This window comes from Numenius arquata, chromosome 13 (assembly GCF_964106895.1).
Source record: "Numenius arquata chromosome 13, bNumArq3.hap1.1, whole genome shotgun sequence".
Lineage (NCBI taxonomy): Eukaryota > Metazoa > Chordata > Aves > Charadriiformes > Scolopacidae > Numenius > Numenius arquata.
In genome coordinates this window covers 3,556,678-3,571,190 of record NC_133588.1, presented here as the reverse complement: position 1 = coordinate 3,571,190, position 14,513 = coordinate 3,556,678, and the positions used below count along the sequence as shown (strand labels likewise).

Here is a 14,513-nt window from a genome sequence, read left to right as displayed (position 1 = left end):
TTGTTCATATAACCACCTGTTCACTCAAGAGATACAGCTTTTCAATTAAATGTGTAATCAAAGTAACTGTGGCCTTGACAAGAAAAATGTTTATTTTACAGAAATTAAGAGTCAAATATCAATAGAGGGAGACTGGGCTTTGTTTGCTTGGAGCAACATGTTTCCCTATGTTTTTCTGACAGTGAAACTGCCATTCCATTTACCTGAAAGCATATACTGTGACATGACTTGAAATACATATAATTTCTGGCACACAATTTTAAACTGCATTAAGGTAAAATATGAATTCATTGCTTACTATGATCTGTCACAAACCCTAACATCAAAACCAAACCACACCAAAACAAACCCCATCAAAAAATCAGAATCCTTCCTTTTTACCAAATGACAGTCATGCTGGGAGCACAATTTGGCAAGTTCCACTCTTTTTTGAATTGATGGGACTGTAGCATTTGGAAGCATTCTTGGATATTCTAATAACTTTTTCCACCACTAACAAACACAACAGCTCCTCTCCTCGGTCAGTATGGCCATCGGTAGATATAGCAGTTAATGTCACGGGAAATCCAGAGTTACGTGGTATAACCCTGGAGTGTGGAAGTCTCCCAGTCAAGTTTCTGTTTCAAGAGCTCAGAAGAAAGAAAGCGATCTTCTAACCATTCCTAGTCAAAAAGTCATAGTCAAAATAAACAATTATTGTCAAGTTACATGCTCTAACCACTTGTGAAAAGGGAAATTCATAGGATATTCTATGTCCAGATCAACAGAGTTCGACTATATCGTTTTTCAGCAAGATTCCATTAATCTTTTGGTATCTTACAGATCGAGCAATGACAGCGAAGCACGAGCAAAGGTATGGAAAAATTTCAAATGTTTTTTAAGCAAGGAATCTCATGGAGCCTTCTGTACCAGTTAAGACATTTTATAAAATAGTCAAGCTGTTCCCATTATAAATAATAGAAAAATGTTTTATTTATAAGAATTAATGCTTTTTTAGATTACTTATGGACTTACCCTGATTTTCTCCATGCAAAAATCTAGAAGACTATTAGTTTCCTTCTAAGCTCAAAGTAAATTTCTGTCTACCCATGCAAATCTCATTTTTATTAAAGAAAATATTCAATTAACCTCAAATATTCAACATACTCCAATCTAATTAGACATGAATAAGAGATGCAGTAAAGCTATAGTAAACACACAGGCAGATTTCATTACTATTCTCTTACTGGCTTTCCAACTGACATTATCAAACAGCAGACTCATTAGGTTTTTCCCCCCTATATGCAAAGCTAATCTTGAGTAGAAATTAGATGACCAATTATCTAAGCAAAACTCTGCAAATAACAACCACTTTAGTATCATGCTGCAGAACACAATCCTGAAGCAATTAAGACCACCTTTTGATATTGATTCGTTAATTTAAACAGTTCTATATTCGATCCTTAAGCAGCAAATTGAAAAAATCAAAGTTATGAAGCCAGGTTTTGACTAGCAGAAATAATAAGACACAGCACTATCAGATTGAAAAACCTTATGAATTGGTGTCTCTACAAAGCACGATACTATTTTCAACTATCACAGCTTGAAATACATGTAAGTTTCATAATTGTCTTAAGAGCCTGACATTTCGCTCTGTATTCATCGTAACTTTGCTGCATCAATACTTAAAAAAGTAGTATTACGCTTAGACCGTACCCAATACAGACAGGAATCAGAACATTGTGTAGGAATTCTTATAACTTCTGAATGCTTCTTATATTCAAAGCAATGAGAATTCAAGAAGCAAGAGAAATTAAAAGTGTTACATAGTTTGTATTGACTTACGGTGTTAATTCAGTGAGGTTTTAAAAAAATGATTTCAATTATGTCTGCCTATCTAGAACATTTGGAAGAGGTGTCCACAGCAGCTACCAAGATGAATATTGTTCAGCTCATAAAAAGAGTTCTTACTTATCCGACGTCTCACTGGGCATATGATGCCAGAATTCCCATTTGGTTGAATGGAAGTAAGCTTCAGTGAACAACAGTTTGCAGACCTACTAGGTTTTGTAGGTTTGGGTTTGTTTTTTTTTCCCGAAAGCCTTACAAAGATTACTGTCTTTCTCAGAGTCACGGAAGTTAAAACATTGTGCCCTGTCCTCTAGATTCTCTCTCAAATGGGCAGTCCCACGACAGGGATGGTTGATGTGACATCTACAAGGGATTTCAGTCTTCAACTATGGGGTAATTCAATAATTTATGAGTATTAAGAGGATATAAATGAGTAATTTTTTTGACAAGTCTCCTTCTAAAATCAGGCTTCTAGACGGTAGCAATTTTAAAGTTCTGACTGTGACACCGTTTTTGCAAAGCCGCTTTTACAAAATTATTTTTAAAAGAATGGTAATTTGAATGTCTGTATTAGTGGTGTGTCACAAACAGCAACTGATTCACCTGCTTCAGGATACTCTCAGCTAAAAATGCAACGCCTAAAGTCCAAGGCAACATGAAGCACTCAGACTGAATCTTAAATGAAATAGACTTTAACAGGAAAAAAAAAAAAAAGTTAATGAATAATTGAAATACTACGAAATAGCTGGGAAAATAATTAACAAATGAATTATCAATTATTACAATAGTTCTGTGTATGCTATTAGTGTAAATTACATTGTGTATTGACATAAAGTATTTTCAAATGTTCATTTATTAGAGAACAGCACATGGAACATGCAGGATTAAGCATTCTGAAGTAAGTAGCAATGTATTAGTATTAAACACGGCTGAATAATTTCCTATTTCAAAAAGTTCTAATTAAAGGAACACCAAGTATTCCCAAGTGATGATCAAGTCCAATTACATATTTCCTCTTTTCAACTGTATTTTAGTTGTACAAGGTTACATGGAATGTTTTTCTTTTGCTGTATCATCATGTACCAATACAGAACTCGGTTCATCATGTTCTTTTAAAAAGAATACATACATTTTAGTTACGTATAGCCTAATTTTAAAATTTATGTGCTAGCAGCATATTTAAATATATTTCAATGTTACCATTTCATACAGAAGCCCACTTCAACTATTCATTTTATACTTAATAATTGGATCCTTACCTCATTTCTTAAAAATCACCTTTAATATTTCCCGAAACGTGGGAAATAGACAAATGCAATTGGTACACAGACAAATGCAACTATAATATATAGAGGAAGTAGGCTTTATTGACAGGCATTTTCATAAGATACAATTTCAGAGAAGAAACAAGCTCAGGAAAACATCATATTTACCATTGCTATAGTTATAGTGAATCCTCTGACCACTTGTTGGTTTTGGAAGTGACAGCGGGGTCTCTTCTGCAACGAGATTGTACAATCTGCATTCTACAAACAGCTGCTGGATTGTTTCATCTGATGCAATTTGTGACTCAGTAAGACCGAGCGATATAATTTCAATCCGGATTTTTTCATTTGCCTGTTTAAAAACAAAGCAGAAACATAATACGAATTATTTTGTGTTTTTTCAAGTGTTAACACAAAAAGAAACATACGTGTAAATCATTGGCTATTTTGTATGATTAACACTGATTGATTGATTTTGACACAGACACAATGAGATTCTAAAGCCCCAGGGTTTGTAGTTAAGAATATTGTTGCAACAGATACCGATTTACATTCGGTGTTGAAAATATTTTTGCAATAGTCATACTCTGCTGGAGAAGATTAGGTTAAGGTTATCTTCACATACAAATGATATCTGAACCACACATTTCAGTTGCCATTATTTTTAGCTACTCAGCGAAGTGATTTGTATCTTGATCCTGTAACTGCTTGAAATATTCTCAGTAAAATTAGGTACCAAAGTTTTCCAAATGACAGAGAATTGTTCGGCTCAGTGCCTGCTGCAGGCTATACTGCAAATAGCGCGATCGAAAGCCATCAAATCACAACGCAGTTAGGCATCTAAAGTAACACTGTATTTATATGGAATTCAACTTCATACACTGAACTATTCTAGTTCAATCAAATATATGTTTAAAAGTTAAAATTAACAATATGATGATAGAAGTAATATCCCGGTTGTTCTTCACCAGGGCCTTATTATCTTTAACGAAAATGACATTTTCCTGTTGCTTATATAAAATTGTTTCATACTGCTCAGCAAAGTCTATATTATTTGTGTACAGATAAATTTTAATAAGCTTTATGTATTTAACTGGGAATGTCAGACTTGACAGAACGAGTCACAAATATTTCCCTCGGTAACTTTGTAATTCAAAGAAAGAAAAGCCACTGTGGTTTAAAATTGGAGTACACAGGTGAGCATTCAAAGATGAGATTCTTCAAAGAGCAAACAGAACGTGCTGGAGTTCAGAAACATAAGACAATATTTTTTTTTTTTTCTTCTTTCTTTTCAAGTTCACAATTTTATTAAAAATATTTCCCCTATATGGAAATGTTTTGACAATTTTTGACTGTAAACTTAAATCACTTGAAGCAATAAATTTTATCCAAAAGATTAGCTTTCTAGATTCAGTGTTAGAACTGCAAGTCAATACTCTAATTTATTATGGAGAGAGTTTATATTTTTCCAAGCAAATTATACAATTAATCAAACTGAAAAGCAGGTGTATCCTATTGTAAAAACATCCATCATATAGAACAATTTCCAGTGCTGTCAAGCCCTTTCAATATTTGATGAAGTAATTTTACCCCCTCCTTTCAAAAGACATTTCCTTTTATTATGTATCCTAAGACACTTTAACTAAAAACCCAAATCTGAATATTTCAATAAGGCTGTTTTATTATTCAGTAGATTCATGGAAATTTTACTAGGATGACAGAGAAAATTCCACACCATTCTGTCTCCACTAATACAGGTACATGGCTTCAGCTGGCAATATTACTGGGATTAGCATAGAATGATGAAATATTTAAAGGAAATTTTTTTTTTCTAAAATCTAATAAATCAAATGACTGCCAAATGTCATTAAAGTGATGGTCTTTGACTTGAATATGCTTTTCATATTCAAATTTGAAAAGAAAGAGATGAAAGCCTGGAAAGGTTACTCAGTTTCAACTAATAACCTCAAGCACTCTACATTCACATGCATAAAAAATGAAATTGGCTCTATTGTCTAATTTTACTTCAGAAACAACTCTTTTCTTCTTGCACCGAACAGATGTATTAGCAGCTGTATTTAAAGTGATATGCTGAGCGGTTTTGTTCGCCCCAAAGTATTTAGTAGCTATGTCAAACTAGTTTGTACACAGACAGTAGTTTATGAATAAAGTCCAAATACAATATCCTGTATTATAAAGTATTTCTTTTACGTAACTTAAAATTTGTTTGACATATTTAACACTTGTAATTGCATAGTGTAGGGAAAGAATATTACAGTTTTTCAAGGAGAGCAGTGTAAATTCAGATATTGTGCTTTCTAACTTACAAGGAAGCAAATAACGGAGTCATACTATTAGAAAATTGTAAGAAAAAAACTACTTTACAGCTTAACAGTCAAGAATATTTTAAGGCCCGCTTTTATTACCATCAGACATCAATATAGCATATGGAAAGGAGAACAAACTGATTAAAAAAAATACATACAAATAAAAAAACATAGAACTGCTGAAGACCAGCATAGCTACCGTGACATTATTTCACTGCTAATACAAAAATGCTCTTGTGTAGTCATGTAGCATCCCATATATGCTAGGAATTAATTTTTAAAGAACCATTTTTATTTCTATGATGTAAAGTATGTTATTTAAATCTATTCCTAAGTTTTGTTTTGTTTTTTAAGCCTTGGTCTCACTTTTTAAGTACTACTCAAGTGAAAAAACGATAGTTTGTCACAACCAATTACTTCACACAAATCATTCTACTTTGATGGGAATAAAATTAGTCTTTAAATTTAGTATTTAAAACAAAATATAATATGAAAATTTCTCTAACAGAGACTGGAGACATATTAAAATACAGAATACTAAATGCTTTCAAAGACTGTCTCTGAGAAACTGGTTCAGTGCTTTAATTCCAAGCAAGGAAAAGAAAATGTGGGCAAGATACTAAGTCTATAGCAATATTCTTTCTTTACCATTTAATATTGAGTCTTTTTAATTAATACTACCTAGAGATTTGGAAGAATCACTGAACTCCTTCGACAAGCTTTAGGATTAGGTTAAGTACTAAATGCATTGGATACTACATCAGAATTTGAAGTCCCACTATAACTTTTCTCATCTTTCTGATGTCTGAGATTAAAAAGCTTTTTAAGTTCCGTAAAAACTCTTGACTGCCATCCTCAAGAAGCTGTACATTCCATATTTTGATTTCCTTTTTGTCACAACAAAATGCTAAGGCTTTGATGTAATTAACAAAATTCCAATTGACTCAAAAGGCTCACAACTGTATCCCACAGAATTGTTTAAAAAAAAAAAAAGTTTGTGCTTTCTGCACAAAACAGTGGCATTGGAAATGCCTTGCTTATAGGAACAATAGAAACAACATGCCTATTTTTTGCATCCACAGTTTTAACTCATACATTGCCCTTTAAAAACTCAAAATAAAGGAAACTTCTTAATGGTAAGATCAACTTGATCCCTGTCTTTACCAATGATGAAAAATATTTCTGCTTTACTCTTTAGTATTTTATGCATTTATTTCCACAGTCCACTTATTCACTTGTTCCCTTCTATTTCCAGCAGAGAGCATCTCAGATCAACTATAAACTATTGTCCAATAATCACATGTAATCATCCATTTGCTACCAATACTTTAATCACTATCGATATTACTTGATTGACAAATATATTTATGGAATGAGAAATTATCCTCTTCCTCTATGAAGCGCCAAATTCCTGTGATCATCCTATAACAATGTCAGAACAGAGCTGCAAAGGAACACTATCACAGGAACATCAGTCTAATTTAACTGTTCAGAGACACAAACATTACTCGCTAAGTAATTATGATTAACATATACACATAAAAATACATATCACAAAAAATTATTCTAGCCCTGAACTGTATGCAGTGACTTCTCAGGTTAGGAACAATGTCTTCTATTTTTAGATTTTCCCCACAATGGTGTAGATGTGAGAACACCAAGAGGGATACAGAAACGCTCCCTCTTCCTTCTCCAAATGGATGGGACTTACAAAAGCACATGCACTTTAGACTCTCCCTAAGGCCTGGGGCAAAGGGATCTCTCCTTGTTCAATAGTTCTTTTGGGGTCAGATTTACTGTGACAGAGGGAAAGGGAAAGATAATCTTCCCCATGCATCACTGTTTTTTTGCCATGTGCTAGGAGGAGAAGCCAATGGTACAAGGTTAGCACCATAATAAGGTTCATGGAATCACGGAACTATCAGAGTCGGAAGGGACCTCTAGAGATCATCTAGATCATCTGCCAAAGCAGGGTTGCCCAGAGTACATGACTCAGGGCTGCATCCAGGCGGGTCTTGAGAATCTCCAGAGAAGGAGACTCCACACCCTCCCTTGGCAGCCTGTTCCAGGGCTCTGGCACCCTCACCGGAAAGAAGTTTTTCCTCATATTTGAATGGAACTTCCCATGTTCCAGCTTGTGCCCATTGCCCCTCGTCCTGTCACTGGGAACCACTGAAAAGAGTCCAGCTCCATCCTCCTTCAACCCACCCTTTAGATACTTGTAAGCGTTAATAAGGTCTCCCCTCAGCCTTCTCTTCTCCAGGCTAAAGCGTCCCAGCTCTCTCAGCCTTTCCTCATCAGGGAGATGCTCCAATCCCTCAATCCTCTTGGTTGCCCTACGCTGGACTCTCTCCAGTCCAGTCCAGATGCAATCCCTTCAGCTCTATCTAGAATTACCAACACACTAAACAAACAAACAAATCTATTTGTGACAGTCAGTACATCTCCGGTTGCCGCAGATCAGAGTTTTATCTAGTTTTATCTAGTGCAGAGTCCAAATCCATCATTGTCAGAGCACGAATTCATCTTTAATATCTTCAAAGGCATGAATTACTTGCTACAGCTTGAGACAATTCAGTGATTAGATACTGCCTCTTCTATGCAAATCTGTAACATACCCATCAATGCACTGATTTTTTTCAGAAAAGACAATTTCTAATGCAGTATAAAACACCAAACATTTTAGAAAATATTAAGTCTCTGAGGGATCTGAAGCTTTCCCACAGTGACCATGACAACTATACATCTGAACTGAAAGTCACGTTTGCGCTTTGCTCATAACACAACTTTTGATCACCTAAATAATATACTTCCTTCCCTTCAAACGGCTTGTCTCCCCCACCCTCTCTGAGTAAACATGAAATAGTTCCATGGTTCTCCTGAAGTTGAATTATCTTTTAAAATTTGCTTCTGCAACTTGCCTGTGGCATTGCCTCAACTAATGGCTTATAAAGATAAACTTTTTCTAGGCATGAATAAATAGAAAAAAGCAGATATACCTGGAGCTGTTTGACTGGTGAGATACAAACTTCCTTAACTCTGAGTTTTATTTTCTCCTCAGAAAGTGGGGGAGGCCCCATAAGCAGTATGGTTAGAGTCCTGAACTAAGCTACACCCCTCTTTACCGACAATCTCAAAGAGAAGACTTCATTTTCAGTGCTTAAACCCTCACCATTGATTATACCACCAGATAAAATAAAAAACAACTACCAACTTTCTCAAACCTCAAAGCCAGTTAGCTAAATCAGTACCAACTAGGCACACCATTAAGTAATTCAAATGCTCTGTAAACTTACAATTACCTTTCATTTTAAAAGGAAGTATGATCCTTAGGCAAATAAGCATGAAAGACAGAAAACTTCTCAATAAAAAAAGGTCTTATTCTGCACGTTTTCAGTATACTAATACATGTCAACATTTATGTTATAGAAATAAGATCAAATAAGTAGCAGTATTATGTAAAAACCTAAACAAAGACAAATAGCATTTCTGCTTTTGTGTACATCTATGCATATATTTTTCTATACATAAATCAGAGACTTCTGGTTTGATTTCAGAAATTCGAATTTGAAAGTTAATCTATTTAGGAATAAGAAGCTCCTTCGTATGGGAAGAAAGCAAAAAGTATCAGTATAGCATCTTCATTTGTTAAGAGTGCATCTTTAATGAAAAAAAATAATATCAAATCGCACATTTTTAATACAGCTGTTCTTTTTATTTAGAGTTTTACTACTAAACATGTGATACTGTTCCCCTCACCATTATAGTATTGTGTGGGGACAATGAAGACATGCAAAAATGAATGCAATTTGATTCTTTCATATTACCCACAGTCTGAAAAAAGTTATGCTTGGTGATGTATCTTGCAGCCAATTAAACCTCAAATCTCGTTTTAAATCTTCAAACCAATTTTAGATCATCAATTAGAAAAATACTCCTTTCTACTTGTGAAGTCACCATAACTTGCATCTATGTCAATGAGCTCTGATAAATAGTTTCTCAAGTAAGGAACTGAGGAGCATTCACATTCATAACGACAAAAATATTACCAGCTGGGTTAAAAGTGGCTCCTGTTGATGCTTTTCCTGTGGGCTTGTGCACTCAGCCTTAAATCTGACTTTCTACTTAATATTCTGACTAATTAGTAATGGGTAACCTAATGAGTTAAGATTCTGCTGTTTTGAATCATTTTAAAAGCTGGTGTTTGGGGGTTTTTTGGTATTACTTCTCCCTCTTTTTTCAGTTCTTCCATCAAGAAGAATGACTTGTAGTAGATGCTTCTAATTATTACTTCAAAGTATATTTGACAAGCGCTAGAAGTTGTAAATCCCTCATTTCAGCATACTGTCTGTTCAAACTACTGTCATCTCAGATTTTCAGTGGTAAAAGACAACTTAAATTTTTCCCGGATTCTTCAAACTTTCTCTCTTTTACTTTAGTTCCTGTCTAATAGTGGCCAGAACAGCAAACAATCACCTTAAAGATGAAGAATGGCAAATGCTCTTTCTTAATCTTAGACCCATCAGTAGTCTTTGAAAATACTGACTATAAAGCTTTAATAAGTTACTTTTATCTTAGTCTGATAAGATAGATCTGTTTCATGAATTTTATTTCTTGTTTTATTAAATACGCTGGTGTGGCACTTTAACTTCCCTGGTTTCTTACAGAAAAAAAAGTACAAAGCAACTAAGGTTAGATCTAGACAAGACTAAGAGAACGCAAAGGATTAGTATTTCTGGCACAGCACAATCAAGCCAACTCAGCAACACAAGGTAATATTAAAACCCTAAAATTTTAGTTCTCTAAATTCAGATTAGATATTCACAGAACATGCCAGTTTAAGAAAAACATTGAGCACTCAGAAATCTCCCTGAAGTCCACCAAAGGTACTGAAGTCCTGCAGAAAAGAAATGTAAAGGGAAGTCAAGACTTCTTCAGCCAAAATTGAAAAGTGCAATACAATGTCCAAATCGTTTTCTTTTTTCCAGTGAATGCAGAGATCTCATAGGAGGAAACACATTAGTCAAGTAATTGTACAAAAAAGGCATAATAATGGGAAAAGTATTTATTGCTTTGCTCTACATAAGCTTTATGCTTTGCATCTTCCCACCTTTGCACAAACAACATTTCATTGACGAGCAGGACCACAAGCAACTGGTATTGCTTTTTAATGGTGTTTCAGAGAGATTTTCAGTTCAGAATGAACTAGACCCCAAGATCTTAATTTACAGGAACGGAGGATGCCAGTTTTTCAATAAACTGCTACTAGTGCAAGATAATGCACTCACAGTATACAACAAAAAAGAGAGACCTAAACACACCTATAGAAAAAACAGGACCACCACCAAATAAATTGGTTTCTCCAGTAGTTGCCCTATGGGCAAATTTTAGGACAACTTGGAAACTGACACCAGTAAATTTTATTGTGATAATTGAATGCTATATTATCTCCTGTAAAGATAAAGTGTAGACATGGGGGAGAAAGGGAGGAGGGGATGGAAAAGAAAAGATTTTTTTTTTTTTAATATTTTTTTTAAAATATAAAGACCATGCCAAAGAAAATGCAAATTCCCAGTTTTGATGTCTATTTTGAGGATATGAAACAAGGCTTTTAATCAATGTATTATACATCAAATTGATAATGTTAACTTCTGATTATTCCAATGTATGAAATATTCATAGAGAACTGTCCAAACTTTTACATTTCTCAGACTTCTTTTCTCTATTAATTATCATGCCTGGAAGCTTTTTAGTAAAAGCAGCAGCCATCAGCCTGACTGAACCTGACAAGCTAGCAAGGCCCAATTACACTGGCACTCTGTGGCACTTTGATGTACTGGAAACGAAAAGAGATAGGGGCAAATTGTATAGCACATTATGTTAATGACTTGATTTAATCCAGCCACTAAACTTTATGTAGCCTGTTAAAAAAGATGCTAACACTAATTACGCCACTTTGGAAAGGAAAGAAGAGGACAAGCATTTCATACCGACAAAGTGAAGCTCATAAATGTTGTAAATGAAATGAAACAAAATGAAGTAATCTATGATTAATTATACATCATAGACAAGAAGAAAAGAGAAAGAAGCAAGTGGTACAGCTAAGTACTGGAAAATCTGTTAGATACCCTTTATGATCAACATATCTAAGAAATAACCATGAACTGTCTAATTTGCAACATGCAAAAAAGAAACAGTATGATCTTAAATGGCTTAAACAGTTTGGCATACAACTCAGATTCATAGGATAATTAGCATAACCATCTCTAAAAATCACAAGACTTATTTACAGTGTTTGATTACCAGCAGGATATTTATCTCAAAAGATAAAAGGCAGTGATTTTTAATCTTAAAAAAAATACAAATTCAATCGCAATTTTCACTTGCTGTATTCTATAATTAACCCAAGATTTCAAATATACCAATGCCTATTTTTAAAATCCAATTCGTATCAAACATATTGCCTTAACAGTTTATAGCTTCTGTTGTCTTATCTACCCTCTGGAACGTGCACTTTGTTACCAGAGGAACAGATCAATGTAGAGAGGTAGAAATTAATGAACCTGAAATGAATCCACACTCAAAATCCCCTCAGAAGCGTTCTTAAATAATTTCGATAAAATAAAATACAGGGTGACTAGAAACGTATAGATAAACCGTATTGTAGTTTGACTTAATGATAAGTAGCATTTTAGCTCTCAAAATTACAAATGAAACAATTTTTTGACATTTTACATATGAACAATGCAATTCTGTTTTCAAAAGTACCTTCTGTATCTTTCTGCAGCATATATAATTGATAGCATTTCTAAATCCCTTCTACAACTTAGAAAAAAAAAAAAAAAGAGCAATATTTCTCACACGAAGCACTGCTTCTTGTTACTAGTTATTTTGTAAGATGTCACACAGCCTTTAAAAAAGTATTTAAAAATAAAAAATAAAATCAAACTACCTCTATGTTACCACATTGCAGAACATTAAAAAAAACTTAAGACTGATAGGAGATAACAGTAGACACCTGGTGCTTTAAAAGAAGGCTAAGACAGACCAGAGAAGTATTAAATGTTATAAGTATTATAATCAATTTTAAGTCCTAGTTTGAACATTTTTAAGATTGTCCTGTCAATGTTAGGTCTAAAAGCAAGAAATATTCTTATTTTTTTAGAGAACTATAGTATTTAAACACTGTTCAAAGTAAATTTTCCAAGTCTGTATTATGCTCTGTTATTTTGTATGGATGACTATGTTCATTAATTGCTGGTTTTAAGAACAAGTCAAGATAATATCATTACTATGCATGTCCACAACTAATAATAGAAAACGTAGCACACTGAAGTTATTGGATATTGTACATGTACAAACTTTATTGAAAACTGATGTTCAGTTCTAAAACTGGTGGGGAGTCAGGAACAAAAAGAAATCTATGTGGACGAACTAGAAATTATATGCAAGGTTTGCATGTTATTAAAAACCTCAAGCTTATGCAATTCACATATCAACAACATTCAATCAAATCAACATCCTGGGATGAAACACAGTGGGTAGTTAAGCAGTGGAGATTTACTACAGGCCTTGACAAGAGAAATTATGCTCCCCTTCCTCAGAAAGCACTAGAAGAAGCAGAAAAGCACATTTTCCCACATAAAGGCAACAGGTAGGACTTAACAACAAGGCTGTTTTTTGGATGTTCATATTACAATAGTTACCTTTCATTAGGGAGATTTTGTGCAGGATTAAAATTTGAATTCAGATTGAAACTAATTAGAAACATCTACTTCTAAGCGTGTATGACAATAATGGAAAAGATGACAACAGATTTCCCCATTAAAAAAACACCTATAAATCACATGCGCAATGTGGTCAGGTTAACTTTTCTGTGAAAAAGTGTCTATTTGAACTGGAAACAGGAAAACATACATTCATTGAAAATGCCTTAGAATCTGAGCTTAGATACAGCAAAGCTACTCTTAGAGGACATTAGGCTTCAAATAGTTTTCTTAGACTTACCAAATCATTTCCATAAATGCTCTGACTCACCTGTTTCATATTCTTGGATACTGGACTTGAAACAATACAGTCATCACTGTCAGTTATTATTGACTCAATGGCATCATTTTCTTGTCTATAATCTTGATCTGAAAAAAAAAAATTAAGGAAAAAAAATTCAATGTAATTAAACCCCCCTGTATTTGTAGTCCATCTGAGACTTGCTGAGAAACCTGATAGCAATATATGTGCTTAAAGTCTAAGTGCTAGGTAAATCTTCTCTTCCTTGCAGAAGATTAACGCTGGCAAATCAATGACCTTTAAAGTCATCGAAACTGTATTTTTTTCTGATTTGCTAAAAAAATAGTAATGTTTCCCAGATGAAAGCTGATGAGTGGAATGATATAAGTCCTGTGATGAACTGACGTATGAACAACAGTTAGCTTTACATAAGAATATGGCCTGAATTTGTGGATTTCCTCTGACTGCATTTAAAACCATGCACATGTAAAGAAGAATGTACTTTTTTTTTTTCCCCCCTAAAAAAAAAAAAAGTAGTTCTGTATGTAGGTGGATTATTTTCTAAAGCATTCAGGTCTTTCTTCTCTGGAGAAATTACTTATAAACACAGCAGGGATTCGACATCATGTTTTTCCAATTTTTCTAATGAATTCTTAGACAGAAGCTGCAAACAACTGAACATAATATTTTAGCATCCTGCTTGTTCTTTTACTTTAAACTTGGTATCATGGACTTGGTTTATTTCAATGATAAACAGTTTAAGCTCAGAGGTGGAACAGGATGACCCAGCTTTTATAATCTTTAAATAAATCTGCCTCTAACAACTTTATGTCACAGATGTGATAAGACAGACTACCCCTTTCACTGTCTGAAAGGATTTCCGATATCAGCATTGGCTGTTATCTGCAGACAAAAGGAGCATATTCATTAAAATAGTCTTTAGAACAGCATAGTTCTAAGGGAGAATATAAAGACATTTAAATAGAAGCCAGGTTTCCTTTAATATTTTATGAATCTAGGTCAGATACCAGATTTTTGCATTCAATTACAATACAGTTTCCATTTGGGAAGAAAATAACACCAC

The 14,513-nt window shown here is 34.0% G+C and overlaps 1 protein-coding gene across 1 annotated transcript in view; it reads right to left on the bottom strand.

Annotated features, from left to right (window-relative positions):
• RPGRIP1L (RPGRIP1 like) overlaps positions 1–14,513 on the bottom strand; it is a 77,696-nt gene that overhangs the window by 15,519 nt on the left and 47,664 nt on the right. The window contains exons 22-23 of the mRNA XM_074157862.1: positions 13,460–13,557; positions 3,264–3,447 (exon numbers count right to left, since the gene is read on the bottom strand). Coding sequence (XP_074013963.1) covers positions 3,264–3,447; positions 13,460–13,557 — 282 coding nt within the window. The remainder of the gene's footprint in view (positions 1–3,263; positions 3,448–13,459; positions 13,558–14,513) is intronic.